The sequence below is a fragment of the Calypte anna genome, chromosome Z, assembly GCF_003957555.1.
Source record: "Calypte anna isolate BGI_N300 chromosome Z, bCalAnn1_v1.p, whole genome shotgun sequence".
Taxonomy (NCBI): Eukaryota; Metazoa; Chordata; class Aves; order Apodiformes; family Trochilidae; genus Calypte; species Calypte anna.
In genome coordinates, this window is record NC_044274.1 from 45,243,497 (window position 1) to 45,259,628 (window position 16,132).

At 37.4% G+C, this 16,132-nt stretch overlaps 1 protein-coding gene across 1 annotated transcript in view; it reads left to right on the plus strand.

Annotated features, from left to right (window-relative positions):
- The window catches only part of PTPRD (protein tyrosine phosphatase receptor type D), a 262,399-nt gene that overhangs the window by 135,342 nt on the left and 110,925 nt on the right, over nucleotides 1-16,132 (plus strand). Inside the window, exons 9-13 of the mRNA XM_030466839.1 lie at nucleotides 421-690; nucleotides 1,353-1,934; nucleotides 10,009-10,142; nucleotides 12,303-12,447; nucleotides 15,645-15,950. Of these exons, the coding sequence (XP_030322699.1) occupies nucleotides 421-690; nucleotides 1,353-1,934; nucleotides 10,009-10,142; nucleotides 12,303-12,447; nucleotides 15,645-15,950 (1,437 nt within the window). The remainder of the gene's footprint in view (nucleotides 1-420; nucleotides 691-1,352; nucleotides 1,935-10,008; nucleotides 10,143-12,302; nucleotides 12,448-15,644; nucleotides 15,951-16,132) is intronic.

Here is a 16,132-nt window from a genome sequence, read left to right on the forward strand (position 1 = left end):
GTATGCTGCTGACCTTCCAGTTTTCTTCTCTGAATATATATATGTATGGACATATACAATGCATATATATATGTGTACGTGTGCGTGTGTGTGCACGCACACTTGTGCGTGTGTGTATCTTTTGCATGGTGTTTGTGCGTTGTTAGTATGTAGCTAGTTAACTGCGGGGCCCTAATAGGTCTGAATCAGCCTTTGTATGAATGTGCCTAATAATATCCTCAAGTAAATATAGAATAATTCACATTGTGTGCAGACAAAATTCTCATTTAGTCTCATATTTCTTTTATGCATATGTTCTGGCAGATCAGAATAACATGTTAAAATGTTAAATTGTGTCTGTACACTGCATGTAGTCTGTATACAAGACTCAGTTTCTTTTTTTTTGTATATGTTATTACCTTTGTTGTGCTTTTTTTCCAGTTCGACGGGTCCCACCGAGGTTCTCTATTCCCCCCACCAATCATGAGATCATGCCTGGCGGGAGTGTAAATATCACGTGTGTTGCGGTGGGGTCACCAATGCCGTATGTGAAATGGATGCTAGGAGCTGAAGACTTGACACCTGAAGATGATATGCCAATAGGGAGGAATGTCCTTGAGCTTAATGATGTCAGGCAGTCTGCAAACTACACTTGTGTTGCTATGTCTACCCTTGGTGTAATAGAAGCAATAGCACAGATAACTGTCAAAGGTATATCCCAAGCACAAACGTTTGGACATACTTTAGTCTTTTCTTTCATTTCTTGCCGTATTATGAGCAAATATATTGCACTGAAAGGGTATCAATACTTTCTGCCCTCTTAAATCAATAAGGTGAATATTGACTGATATAAGACAAAATACAGATTTATACTATGATGTAAATTAATCATGATGTTCCATTATTCTCCTCTTAACTCCCAAACTTTATTTCAAATAAATAAAGACTGCTTTAGTGTTTGCATATAAGAACCAGAAATTTGATTTTTGGAGTTTCTGGGTGTCCAAGGATCAGGTTGATTAAGTAACTGGAAACTAGAGTTTTAAAGAATACCTGAAAATTAAACTGCAATGGTGTACTGTCTCTCTACAAGATTCCTCTTGAGCATATGTTTACACAGTGTATTACAGAGGTCAATATCTTTAATTTATATTAAATGAACCTTACACTATAAAACTTCAGATTTTCTGATTGATTTCTAAAGTAAATCATAATTGCCAAAGGGTTGCTCTGAACAGTTCACACCTTCTTTCCATTACAGTCTTCCTGTTTTCTTTTTCTTGTTGTTTGGTTTGGTTTTTAAGTTGCTTACTGTAACAATTAATGCCTAGTCTTTCATAGTGCTAACTGTATTTTTTGGCATTTATCTCTAGCCTTACCCAAGCCTCCAGGAACACCTGTAGTGACGGAAAGCACAGCGACAAGCATAACATTGACTTGGGATTCTGGAAACCCTGAGCCAGTTTCTTACTACATAATCCAACACAAACCCAAAAACTCTGAGGAGCCATATAAAGAAATCGATGGCGTGGCCACAACACGCTATAGTGTGGCTGGACTAAGTCCATATTCAGAGTACGAATTTCGAGTAGTTGCTGTAAATAACATTGGGCGAGGGCCACCCAGTGAGCCTGTGTCAACAAGGACTTCAGAGCAAGCACCTTCAAGTGCACCACGAAATGTGCAGGCCCGTATGCTGAGCTCTACCACCATTTTGGTACAGTGGGAAGAACCTGAGGAACCTAATGGACAAATACAAGGTTACAGAGTTTATTACACCATGGACCCCACTCAACACGTCAACAGCTGGATGAAGCACAATGTGGCTGATAGCCATATTACCACTATTGGGAATCTGGTACCCCAGAAAACGTACTCTGTGAAGGTTCTTGCTTTCACATCTGTTGGGGATGGACCACTCTCTAGTGAGATTCAAGTCATCACTCAAACAGGAGGTAAGCCAGCAATGAATGGAATTGGAGTGAAAAAATTAATATTTACAGAAATTCTGCAGAGAGAATTCAAATTTGGTGTCGAAAAAAACTTCCTCTCAAGGATAGCTGGTTTATTCAGACATCTTTTGCAGATAATGTTTTATCAGTTCCACAGTGCAAGTTGTCATTGAGTGGATATTATCATCTCACACTTTCATTTCTTCACCACTTTTGAGAATTTTCACTAACGTTAAACTCAAGTCTCAGGGAGATCTTCATCCTGAAGCTGACCAAGGTTGTAGATTCTATTTGGCAGTACTCTGTGCACCAAAAGTGTTTGTCAAGTACATCTTTGCAGCCTTCTTTGAGGAGTTACCTGTGTTGGCAGGTTTTGTTTAGGTGACGTGTTATTGTCTTATGCTGCATCGCTCTAGTGAATCTTGCTTTTGGACATTTAAAATGCATGTGTATTGCATGTGTATTCAAACAGTCAATAAGGTTCTGAAAACATATGAAAAATGAAAGCATTAAAAAATGAACAAACCTTTCTGTAGGTTTGGGCAAGAAGGTCTGTAACAGTTTGGATTTATAAATCAAATCCTCTCTGCCTCCACATAGCACATACCACAAGGTCACCATTTTCTTGTTTTATGTTTGCAGTTAGGTTGGTTTGTGTCTGTACAGGACTTTCAGGTTCATGAATTAGTTTTATTAGCAAAGGGCAAGCAAGCATGATGAAAAACATTGCAGAAAATTTTTATGAAATCAAAAGCGAGAAGCTCTTGTGGAGCTATGCTGCAGAAAAGGTGTTTTACTGTAGCAATAAGAAAGAAAAGCTTCCTTTTTCTACCAGTTTAGAGAAAGCTGTGTGAACTACTACTGTAGGTTGATAATTGCCTAATACTACTTGATTTTTTTTTTTTTTTTTTAATTTTTTTTGGTACTGGAAGCGTTAAGCATTCCTCAAATTCTTAAAAATGTATCTCTTAAGACAGTTATGTTTTATCTGTTTTTTATTTCTTCTTTTTACCAATAAGCATTCAATAAAGAACAGGAATTGAGGTATTGTCCTGGAGTCTTTGTGTGTCACACAAAGGTTGAGGTACAACCTTTTTCAGCATCTCAGCTGGGAAGTTACTAAGTTAAAAAAATAAATAAATTAAGAATTAACATTTTTTAAACTTCTAGTGGTACATTAAAGTGTACCCTTTTAATCTGTGGTCTGTGTGCACATGCAAGTGTAAATGTGTGCATTATAGTTTAAATTTCACAATTATAACCTTTCTCAGGGACTACTTTTTATATTGACATCTGACTTCTTTTTGAATACATGTGCAAAAAGCTTTTGAAGGAGAAGGCTGCTCATCTGTATTGTCACTTGCAACCATAAGCCTTTTAGATTAGCAAGAAATTGTCAGTGTCTTCTCTAGAGAGAAGGATGAAGCAATCGAAATAATGAGCACTAAGGCTCAGCTAGACAGGCTCAAGTTACATTACTTGCTGAGGTCAGATCACAAAAGCTCTGTTTATTAAAATCTTTATAGAACTTGCCACTAAATGTGCCTGTTTCTGATTACCATTGCAATCTGAAGAAATCACTACAATGTTAACAGTGCAGGAGGGATCCTCAATAGATGTTTTAAACTTCAACACAAAATTGACTTTATGTTTTTTTTTAATTTCTGTCTAGGTTGAAAATATAAAGAAAAGCATGGATGGAGCAAACAGGAGGCATTTTTGAGCACTGATATATGTGCTTGAAAAATTAACATTTTAAGCCAAACAGGAAAATAGCTAAGAAAATCTAGTGCAGTACTGCAGTCCAGGTTATGCTTACAAACTATGATTCTCTCATCTTTCTATACAGCAGTTTCTCTTTAGTGAACACCTCAGAATAAAAGTCCCTTCTTGCCCTTCTCTTCCAAATTGTCTGTAATCTAATTCTGAATATGACTGTTGTGGTTTAAGTCTCTCAAACTAAAGCTCATCCAAATGAATGTAATGTATTCTAGAGTTCCATTTAAAACCAGCAGAAACGGATTTGATGGAAACAGGAGTGGGATGGTTCTTTGTTTGGTTTTTCCCTTTTTGAAATAAATGAGCTTAGCATTGCACATACATGGCTTAACCATTATGCTTACTTTGGAGATACTATAGACAAGAAAATCTAATTGACAGCTATAACTTACAGGCTTTTTTAGCTTGGTTTTCTTTGAAGTTTCCTCCTGTATGTGTTTTCTGATTTTAGGAGAGAGATTATAAAAATTTAATAATTTGTTTTTAAAAGCCAATTTGCAAGAATCTTTGCAGAACTGTTCTTTTGAAATGGCTATATGAGTAGCTCCTCACTTTGCAGGTCAGTCAAAACTATGCTGATGGCTTAAATTAGGTTTCTAATTAAAACATTAACTAGGAATATGTAGTTGGAGGAGAAGAGAAGGAAGCATATATTACTATAAGCTTTAATGTGAATCTTATTGCCCTTTTTCTTCACTGGAAAACAAATGTTCTTTCTGTTTATCTCCATATAGCTGCCCAGGACACACTTTTTAATGTGTTTTCCCACTTTTCCTTTCTCTGCTTCAAGTGGTAGGAGTATCCATGAGTAGTGTCTGAGCAATATACTTTAATCTATGTGCAACAGAAAGATTCTTGAGCTTTGAAATTAATGTCTGGGTGTGTCTTTCATTTCAGTTTTTGTTTTTAATGTTCAAAGAGAAGATGGCTCCTGAAGGAATTTAGAGAATCCTGGATTTATTCTGAGTTTAGATAGAAAGAGGGGAGAGTCAGAGATGTCCTTTTGGGTAGTTTATAAATGGAGAAAGAGAAAAAGTATTCTGAGAAATTAATGTGTACCTGTAAAAATAATGCTTCTTTCAAAAAGAACTTACAATATAATAGAAAGTGCTATTTTTAAATCAAAGATTGGCAGTGGGTTTGAAGACTCCTATAAAAGGTGATCTTTTGAACATGTGGAAAAAGATGCTAATGATAAGGTCAAGTGTCTAGCTTACAAGGTGCATAAAAGGAGTCCTAAATTGAGGGAAAGGAGTTTATGGTTCTAGAGTTCTTACTGTAAAAGAAGATCAGAAATTCAGAGGAAGGGAGCCTATAGCAAGGGAATACAGTTCTGTGTTGTAACAAGCTAGCTACTTTGCCAGACATTTCAGGTTTTTTTATGAACACATGAACAGGGAAACCTCATGTCTCTGAAACTTCAGAATGCCCATCTCCTAATGAAGCATTTCATTTAAATGGACTTCCACAAGAGAAAGTTTGAGAGCTTGCAGGTGAAAACTCAACAGTGATATGAGGAAGCAGGCAAAAGAATAATTTTGCATCTGCAGTAGGGTGCAGGATGTTTTTTAATGACAAAATTCCCCTTAAAGACACATTTCTGGTCAAGTAGGACAGGGAATTTCTGAATAATCCATCTGCTCCCAGATTCTTCCAGTTCCTTTATCTCATTATTTCATCTGAATGTCAACATGATAGGACTAATATTGAGGTTCTTAGTCTCACACACTGATTTTCCCAACTTCTGGTCTCTCCCCTTTCTTCTGGTTAGAACACTATTTAGGGCATGGATGTGGGATCAGTTTATTTTCTTTAAATCTGATTTTTTTCAAGTCCAGAACTCTGGCTTTTGCAAATATATGGATGAGCACTGGGAATATGGAGACATTACACTGAATTTAACTATGGAATAAAGTAGTTTGAAGTAATTTTAAGAGAATTCTACAGCTACACTGCAGAACTAGACTGTAGACAGAATCTCTTTGAAGAATAATTCATTTCTTCAGTGTAGTCACTCAAAAAAGTCTATGCAGACTTTTAAGATTGCACATTTATTTTGTTCTGCGGGCTCCCTCAGTGTCAGTTACTCATTATTTCAAGAAAGAGATTTTTTGATTTTTGGTTATTTTTCACAAAATGTGCTGTGCTCTTAGGTCATTTAAAAGATATTGTGCTTATTATTTTTAATGCTGTGGTTCTGTGATACTGCAGAACTGCAAACTTCAACTATCTCTAGACTCCTTTTAGGAGGTTATTTCTTTGTAGCAGTGTCTTGATCAATCTGTTGTCCTGTGCAAAACTGATTCATAACTTAACCAATTGAGTTTTACTCTAGGCATGAATTTGACCCCAGCAATGCCATCAGGCCATTTCTAGTGTGGAGATTCTCTTCTCTTTCCAGCATCACTTGTAAACACTGTACAACCCGGGAGCATTTTTCTAGTTACCTCAGCTACCTGAGGAGCTCTGGGGGGAGCTGAAAGGCCTTTTTGATTTGAGATCCCATTTCTGTTGTGCACTTGAATCAGGCATGGATATAGAACTACATATGCAGGAAAAGGTTCAGCAACCTGTGTTTGTTTCTGCTTGTCCAACAATAAATTAGGCAAGGGAAGGTGTAGGATTTGATGTCAAGTTTTGAAAAGAGTAATTCTGGACATTGTTCTTTATTTTGTTCCTCCATTACGTTTTCTCAATGTGTGTACCACCTAGGTTGTGAGATGCTCATAACTGATAATTCAGTGTGCAGTAAAGTTGTGGGGTTTAATGTGGTTTTGTAGAGAACATTTACCTCAAAGCAGAAAGGACAGAAAGGAGGATACTGAGTAAATGCTTACTCAAAAATTCCTCATTCAGTGAGATGACCGTGTATAGCACTAATATGGAAAGATAATTTTATCTGTGTAATTAAAAACACTTCAGCAAAAGTATGAAGTCCACTTACTTAGTTTCCCTAGTTTTTTACTTCTCTGAAGATGGAAAGTAGACCAGTACCTTCTGTCAGCATCCTACAGCTTGGCTTAATTCCCATGTGCCACTGAAGAATTTGAACAGTTGTTGTATGTTCTAGGCATAAATCCTAAATAGTTTAAGTTATTGTTGCAGTTTCTTATCTAGTACTTTTCCTTTGGCCTAAACCTTGGGTTCCCTATCAGAGTTTATCTGCAACACGCTTTGTTTAGTTTCTGTTACTATGTTTTGTTTTCTTCCTTTCATATCTTTTTGAACTGTTTGGAGTGGTGCAGATTTTGGTGTTACTTCTTTCTTCTCTCAGTGTTTCCAGCTTCATAGTTGTCTAGTTGTTTTTGAAAAATGTGAGGGGAGACTTGATTTTGCAGCAAGGTATTATTTTGACAAACAGCATTTGGAAAAGTCCAGTTAACCATCAACTTGTCTTAAGAAGTTGTAGAAAAATTGCAGACATAGGACCATAAAGGAAAGGAAACAAAGGGAAGGAACACTTTGAGGATGAGGGTCTTAAAATGTACAGAGAGACAGGAAGTACCTTTTGTTCTCCATCTGCTACCTTATTTATCATAACAGATGGTGTCAGCCTTCATAGGGGTCACTTGACTGGTCATTTACTGTTACTGCCTGGCTGTGTTCTACCATTCATGTATCCATGTGTTAAGCACAGGTCATAGCATCACAGGATGACTCAGGCTGGCAGGGTGATCTGTGGAGGTTTCCAGCCCCAGCCACTGCCCAGAGCAGGCTCAGCTGTGGGTTGAGACGAGGCTGCTCAGGGCTTCAACCAGTTAAGGCATAAACCACCCCAAGGCTGGATATGGTCCAGCCTCCCTGGGCCCTAGCTGCATGACTGGGCTGTCGTCCTGAAGAAAAATTTTCTTCAGCCTGAGCTTCCAGCTTGTGCTTCCAGCTCCTTCCTTCCTTCTCCCACAGATGTGGAGACCCCAGCTGTGTCTCCTCTGTCCCTCCCATTGGTGTCCATGGATGCTGTTCGGTGTCCTCAGACCCATTGCTTGTCCTTTCTGAACCAGCCCAAGTCTTACATCCTCCCATTGGAAGGCAAGAGGTCCAGCCCAGAGCCATCTTGCTGAGGCCCAAAAGCAGATAGAATACCCAGATATGGTCTAAGGGGCACTGAGCAGAATGAGCTGTTGCTGCACTTGGGCTCATATTGAACTTCTTGTCAATCAGCAACCCCAAGTCCTTCTCCTTCAGGGCTACTCTCAACCCACTCTGTACCCAGCTTGTAATTATGCCTGGGATTGGCCCAATCCAGATGCAGGACCTTGCACTTGGACTTGTTTAACCTCATTCAGTTTGAACTGGACATTTCTCAAGCCTGTCTCGTATACCACATCAAGCACCACTGGCCTTCGTTCCCTTAGTTTTCTTTTTGAAAAAGGGGGGTAATGTTTCCCCTTTTCCAATCTGTGGGAGCTTCTCCAGACTGCTACAGCTTCTCAAATATGATGGCTAGTGGCTAGCAACTTTGGCCACTTTCCTTCAGGACCCATGGATGCATCTCATCAGATCCCATGGACTTGTTCACTTTCAGGTTCTCTAGGTGTTCCCAGACCTGACCTGCACTTACTCTGGATGCTCTTCACTCTCCCAGACCCAGCCATAGTCTTCTGTGACATGGGTGGTGCAGCTCAAGCAGTAATCAGTGAAGACTGAAGGGAAAGTCATTGAGTACTTCTATATTCTCGGTAACCAGGTCACCTGTATCCCCACATTCTCTCTTGTTTTTTCTTTTTTCTGTAGAGGTATGCACCTGTAGAGGTGGATGTACTGTGTGATTCATGCATTCTTCTGCACTTTTCTATTTTGTCCCGATTTTGAAAAAAATTAAAAAATAGATAAATGAATGGTAGAGACTTGCAGCCTCCACACAGGAACTTTAATATACACCTTGTGTTGACAGATTATCTGTCTGTTTAAAGGTTAAATATCAAACCCGCGCCAGTTTACATGAGGGCAATGTTATCCTCAGAATAACATTCCAGAAAAGTCTGGACAAGATAAGAATTAATTACTTATACTGTTTGCTCTTCAGTGTTTTTCAGCCTTTTACTGGACAAAATAAATGTACTTGTACGGCTTTAATAAAATTTTACCCTGAAAAAATGATTGTGAAACAATGATTATTGTCACATCCTACTTGTCACATCTGTTCTCAGTATTTGCTAAGAAGTACATATCTTTCTTTTTTTCCTTAAAAATAAAAACATGCCAAATTTTATTCTTGAAAACAGAAATGTTGTGGTAGACTGTTTCATGCCTGTCAACTGCACTATTAACTGAAATTACTAATTGTTACTATACGTTACTATACATAGCATTCATGATTATACATTTACTATTTGTGTCCTTGCCCATGGCAGGGGGCTTGGAATTATATGTTCTCTAAGGCCCCTTGCAGCACAAACAATTCTATGATTCTGTGAAAATAATGTTTTGGAACTCAAGTGATGAAAATATGATATGTAGTCCAATGACAGTGTTATATATTAATGTCTTTTCCCCAGGTACCTTATTATTTGCCATGGATTTGCAGAAGTCAATGAGAGTAACATGGGTGATTTCTGTGACCATTGCGCAAGAAATAATACAGATAATATTCTTGACTAATGGAATAAGAGCTGCATTTTTAGTTTTTGCAATTAGAAAGTGTTGTCACTATAAATTCAAGCTATTTAGGTAAAAATTACCAGTCATTAAAAGACAAGAAATACATCACTTAATAAGAACATTATTTATAGTAGGTTATAAACTTGTTCAGGTGACAAAAGCGTTTAATATTTAGGTGCCTTCTTAAAGAGCAGGATGTTTAGTATCTTAGTTATTTTTGAGCTCAACAAACCATTTTCAGATTTGGAAATGTGTCTAATGGTTTTAACACTTTCTGCTTGACTATTCCAGCCCATCTGATGTAATACTAGCATTTCCCCAAGTACACACGCATATGTATATGTCTATGCATGTCATTTCACACATAGGTTATTAGATTGCTGGTGTTCATCATCAGGCTTCTGTTCAATTTCAGCCTTTTACATTTCAGTTCTTTGTGCCTTATTTACCCTGCCAAGCATTTATTTGAAATACATGGTAATTTGTAATGAGTGAATTAAATATATCATTACTCTTTTTTGTGAGCATGAAAATTAATTTATTTCATAGTACTCTTAATAATTTTTCTTTTAAATTCAGTAAGTTCAATGAAGTAATATTGTGTGAAATGGTCAGATAATAGCCTAGTAAGATTTGAAAGATAAATATTGAACTAATAAAATAAGCAATTAGTAACACTTCTCAACTTTTCTTTTAGTGCCTGGTCAGCCACTGAACTTCAAAGCAGAACCTGAATCTGAAACAAGCATATTACTTTCCTGGACACCTCCACGCTCTGATACCATTTCCAGCTATGAACTGGTTTACAAAGATGGAGAGCATGGGGAGGAGGTAAGTGAAAAGACTGTTCATCTTTTAAATGTTCTTGAATGAATTAGACATAAAATGCTACAGGGGTTTAGAACTGATGGATGTCTAACTTTCTTTAGTACAACTGCCTTGATGTTTAACAGTTTGTTAAACCTACCTGTCAGCCTAATGATAGATTGACACCAGCTGGTGGAATTTTGCTGATGCTAGCAATGAGTCATCTGCAGAAGCTGCACCCAGTTTCATGCATTGATCATATCTCTCCAATCCTGTTCCTCTACAAAGGCTTGGAAGCAGAACTGTTTTGTGTTGTGTAATGGACTCACTATGATTTTTTGCACTCACACTAGGACTTTGAAGTCTGAGAGCATTTTTGTGTCTCTTGTGCTACCATGTAATAGAGATTTCAAGCTTCTCTAATCTCTCAGTGTAACTTGTGAAGAAAATACAATTGTTTTTAATAAAGATAAAAACCTGCCATGAACTTTTCCTATACCATCATCTGAACAAGGGGATTGAGTGCACCCTCAGTAAGTTTGGAGACAACAGCAAGTTGGGCAGGACTCTTAATCTCATTGGGGATAGAAAGGCCCTGCAGAGGAATCTACCCAAGATGGATTGACAGGCCAAGGCCAATTGTATGAGGTTCAACAAAGCCAAGTGTCAGGTTCTGCACATGAATCACAACAACCCCATGAAAAACTACAGGCTTGGGGAAGAGTGGATTGGAAGCTGCCCAGAGGAAGAGGACCTGTGGATGCTGGTCAACAACCAGCTGAATGTAAGCCAGTAGTGTGCCCAAGTGGCCGATGACATCCTGGCTTCTGTCAGGAGCAGTGTGGCCAGCGGGCTTATGGAAGTGATTGTCCCCCTGTACTCAGCACTGACGAGGCTGTATATGGGGTACTGTGCTCAGTTTTGGGCTGCCTCACTGCAAGAAAGACATTGAGGTACTAGAGTGAGTCCAAAGAAGGGTATAAAAGGTTGTTGCAGACCAAATCCGATGAGAAATGGCTGAGGGAACAAGATCTTCTTAGTCTGGAAAAAAGGAGGCTGAAGGGAGAACTCATTCTCTACAACTACCTGAAAAAAGGTTGTAATGAGGCCAGGGGCCATCTGACAGGATGGGGGGAAGTGACCTTAAATTGCGCCAGGGGAGGTTTAGATGGAATATTATGAAAAAATCCTTTACTGAAAGGTTTGACAGGTATTGAAGCAGGGCAGCCAGTGAACTGGTGGAGTCACCATCCCTGGGGATATTTAAAAGGCATGAAGATGTGGTTCATAGGTACATAGTTTGGTGGTTGACTTTGCAGTGCTAGGTTATGGGTTGGACTCGATAATCTTGGTCTTCCAACCCAAGTGAATCTGTAATTCTCTGATTATTTCTTAAAGAATTTTCAGTTTGAGGGCCTCTATGGTGGTAGTGTCATAGACTTTAAAATAAACTGTTCTTCTAATACAGAAACCATGTGACACCTTCATGATATGGAAGCCAGGTGTCCCAAACAAAGGCAGAAGCTGGCAGTCTCAGAAAGCAGCTGGAGAGTGTCAGCCTCATTGATTTCTCCTGCATCATCAACTCATTGTTGATGCTTTAGCTAAGCTTATGTTTGTGGTGGCTTCATACATAGGTGAATGTGTGAATGCATAAACATATTTTGTGGAATAGGGCCAGATCCATATTTCACTTCCAAATAGGATTCAGGCCCCTGCTTAATAAGTTATCATTTAGAATTATTACTTCTTAATAATTTGAACTCAAATTTAACTACAACAAGGTTAAACTCAAGATTACTCACATTTATACCCACATTATAAAGCCATGTACTTCACTGTCATTAGAGGTATCTAGATAATTCTTTGTTAATGTGTTATTGTCTGAAAATCCTTTTACACTTTCTACACAGCTATTACTTCCTCAGTCAAACAATACTTCTGTCTCTGAGTTTCACCCATTAAGCTGTCAACTTAAAAAATATTGCTCCTTAGTGTGTTTGTCAAAAGTAATGTATTCAGTTTTGTTTTGGTTTAGTTTGGTTTTGTTCTGATTAATTTTCTTGAATTTAATTTTTCTCAATGGGTTTATTGTCAGAGTATAAAAGCATTTCTTTAGTACGCAACATACAGAGTTCAGAGTCTCTGCATTAATCAAGACCTCCTCTTATTACTCACTTTTAGCAACGTGTTTCCACTGAACCTACTACATCTTATCGCCTACAAGGCTTAAAGCCAAACAGCTTGTACTTATTCCGTCTAGCTGCACGTTCTCCCCAAGGCTTGGGTGCTTCAACAGCAGAAATCTCAGCGAGAACAATGCAGTCAAGTAGGTGTCTTTCCTTACCAACTTAATTTCATTGTCTTGTATTCCTCCAAGTGATTAAGCTCAGGAGCCCACAGAGGCAGCAACAGAGAAGAATGCAAAATGAGAAAAGTACAGCATTCACAGTGCTTAATACACCAAAAGAACGCGTAAAATGTGTGGGTTTGTAGGTGTATTCTGATCAACATAACATGATTGGCTTTTAAAGTTTCAGAAAAAAGCTCTGTAAATCACTGTCTAAGGATCCAGCATTATGCTGCCATAAGGATATATTCTTTTATGTTAAAATAGGATGAAATGCTTTATCATGCAATAGTTGTACATTAACAACACTCCTCCATCTTTTAAATTTCGTCTGCCCAGTCTGCCAATTTCTTGTAATATTACATTGATCCTGTAGCATACCCCTGAAGTACAAGAAGAAAAAATCGTTTTCTCACTGGATGCTTAGTGGATGCAATGTCATGATCTCATCACATTTGTCTGTAAATGAGGAAAAATATGTATTAGGGATACAAAAGAGTGTGCTACCCTTGCCTGACAAGTTATGCTTTCCTGTTAGTTTTCATTACACTGTATAGTTTTAAAACTTAGTGCAACTCTCTATGTATTTGTTTGAAGTAATACTATTCAATAGAAAATTCAGATACTCAATTGACAGGAGGCATTTTAATTCACAGTTATGACAAATGTGATTATACCATCAATCTTTTTTTTATTATTAGATATTAATTGTAATTAGTGAGACTGTTCAGCAGCCCCTTTAATCCCTTATAGTTCAGCAGAACTTTAACCAAAGGGAAATGTGCTTCTAAAGCACGTCTAAGGTGTTTGGAATAAGCGTAGAAGACTATTACATAACACAAGGCTTGTTTTAGATATAATGGCAAGGCATATTTCAATTATATTAATCCATAGTTAATAATTTGGTGAGGGAAAATGTATTTATTTATTCTGGGAGCCATTTCAGATATTTAGAATGCTCATTCTCTTGTATTGGGTAAGATAAGTTAGATTGTGCATACAAAATAAATATCTAGGGGCCAATTTTGTATGTTGTAACATACACATATAAAAGCACAGTGTCATTTTTCTGTTCTTGAATTTAGGAATATATTCTGCTTACTCAGCCATGTGTCTTCATATGTTAGATTTATCCAGTTGATCTCAATGGGCAGACCCTGGTAATTTGCTGAAAAGATTGCAAATGGTTTTTTTTGGAAGATTTGTGTATTTCAGGAAAAAAAAACCATATGCAATAATACAACTGGCGACACAAGGAGCCTATAGATTACCATTAGTTACATAAATGTGATGTTTTGTGTTTTCAGAGCATAGTGGATTAAAAATTGGTGAAATTCTATCAGAGTAGTAGCAATAGTCACCAGCATATACTGTTGCCTTTCATCTTGGTTCCAGAAAAAGTTGCTACAGGGATTTATGTCTTTATGTATAAGATTCTTAGGGGACATTTTACTTGTTTTTTATGTCTTGCACAAGTCAATGGTAAAAGGGGACCAACAGATTTTGAGTACCTGATGACTGAATTAGCATAAAAAATCCAACAAATACGATAATTTTCATCTGTTCACCCATCCAACTCCTCTACTTAGTTGAAATTCCCTCTTGTTTTCCCTTCAGAAGAACAGTGTACCATACTGTGTAATAAGCTATTGATCCCTGTAGAAGAGCTGTAGGAAACTGAAAGATACATGTGTAAATGCAATAGGACACAGCAGGTTCCTGGGCCTTCTCTGTTGCTTTAATTTTGTTTGATGTGCTTAGTCTAAGTGCCAGAAATCCATGTTGGTTTTTTTCCCCTTAAGAAATGGGAAAAAATAGTAGGAAATAAAAAAAAACAAACCATAAAGATCTTTCACCCAAAGTTTATGTTTCCCTATTGTAAGTTTTCCTTGCAAAAGAGAAGGCAGAAAGAGGAAGGGAGTCCACATCCACTACTTAAGCCAGTGAATTTGAACTATAACATTTTTAATGCACTGAACAATCTCAGATAGTAAGGACAAGCTAAGTTAAAGTGCATTTAAGCACATTAAGTGTATTTAAGCATACCTAACTTTCAGTACTTACATTGCCTCACTGAAAGCAATGGAATGACGTACATGCTTAAATGCTGGAGCCTCAAAAAGGTAAATATGTTGACCGACTCCTTTGAGTACAAATCAGTAAAGGTGAGCAATTTTGCTCTGAAAGATTGTTGTGAGTGATAAAGACAAAATCAGCCTCTCACCATTCTTCTGTGCTGAGTTTGTGAACTCTCTTTGTAAAATGAGTGCCTGGTTTCTTGACACATTGGTTGGGGGTAGATTTTTTTTTTTTTTTTCCCTGTAGAAGTTACGTACATTACTGGTAGGATTTAATTCTTTGGTAGCAAAGGTGTCTCCAAGAGGAGTTAAAAAAATAAAACTGACTGCTGATCTAGGGTAAGTACAAGTTACAGTCAGAATCAACAAGCCTGTCACTTTTTCCTGGTAGGTAAAACTTCAACTAAGACTTTATTCATCTTCTGTTGACTGCATGCTCGTAGAATGTTGGCTACAATAAATGTTTCAGTAAATGCTTTCCACTTAAACATGTTGCTGTTGACTTGTGTCAGGCAGACTCAGTGAAAAAATCTTTTAAGAAACGAAAATTCGATTATGAGAGTGGGAAGGCTACAAAAATGGCAATTTATGGAACAATTTCTAGCAATTATTGCAAGTTTTTAGGAATTCTGTGAAAAGATACTTTTGTTCAAATAAAACAAACAAGCTTGAAGAGGATTATGTTCAAATACATAAAACAATGCATGTTGTGTGTCACTTATTATACTATAACTTGCACTAATTGCAATGATGATAAAAATAGATCAGTAGTCATAGAAGTGTCAAGTTTTTGTTTTATTTCAAGGAGAATTTTCATTACAGGTAGGTAATATTATTTTGAGGTTTCATTTTCATGTATTTCCCCTACATCCTTTTTCACCATTTAGTTGGTCTATTCATTTTCAGTTTCCTCATATTAATAAGCCAAGGTTCATATGATTATCTGGCATTTTGCTTTTTTAAGTTTCTACTTATTTTTATATTTTTTTTTAATTGTCATTTGGTTCTCTTTTATTTATTTATTTTTTCTTTTGTTCATTTTTTCAATCACTCCTATCCTTTCACTCAAATCCTCCTTTAACCCACTACTGAAATTAGAGCCATCAGCTCCTCCTCAAGACATTAGTTGCACAAGCCCCAGCTCCACTAGCATTTTGGTAAGTTGGAAACCTCCACCAGTGGAAAAACAGAACGGGATTATCACTGAATACTCCATCAAGTACATTGGGATTGATGGAGAAGATGTCAAGCCCCATGAGATTTTGGGAATTTCCTCGGACAGTACCCAATACCTTTTGGAACATCTGGAAAAATGGACTGAGTACCGGATCTCTGTGACTGCCCACACTGATGTTGGACCTGGCCCAGAGAGCTTAGCAGTATTGATTCGGACAGATGAAGATGGTATGTTGCCTCCACTACATCAGTTTACGCCTCTATGACTCTGTCGATCTGCTGTCTTTTGTATAGCCTAACAGTATTTTTTCTGCTCCTCTTTTTTCCACTCTTTTTTCCCAAATCACAGATAACATCACCCTTTGAATTTTTTAATCAAAGACTTGTCCTTCCTACACTGTTTTTATAAA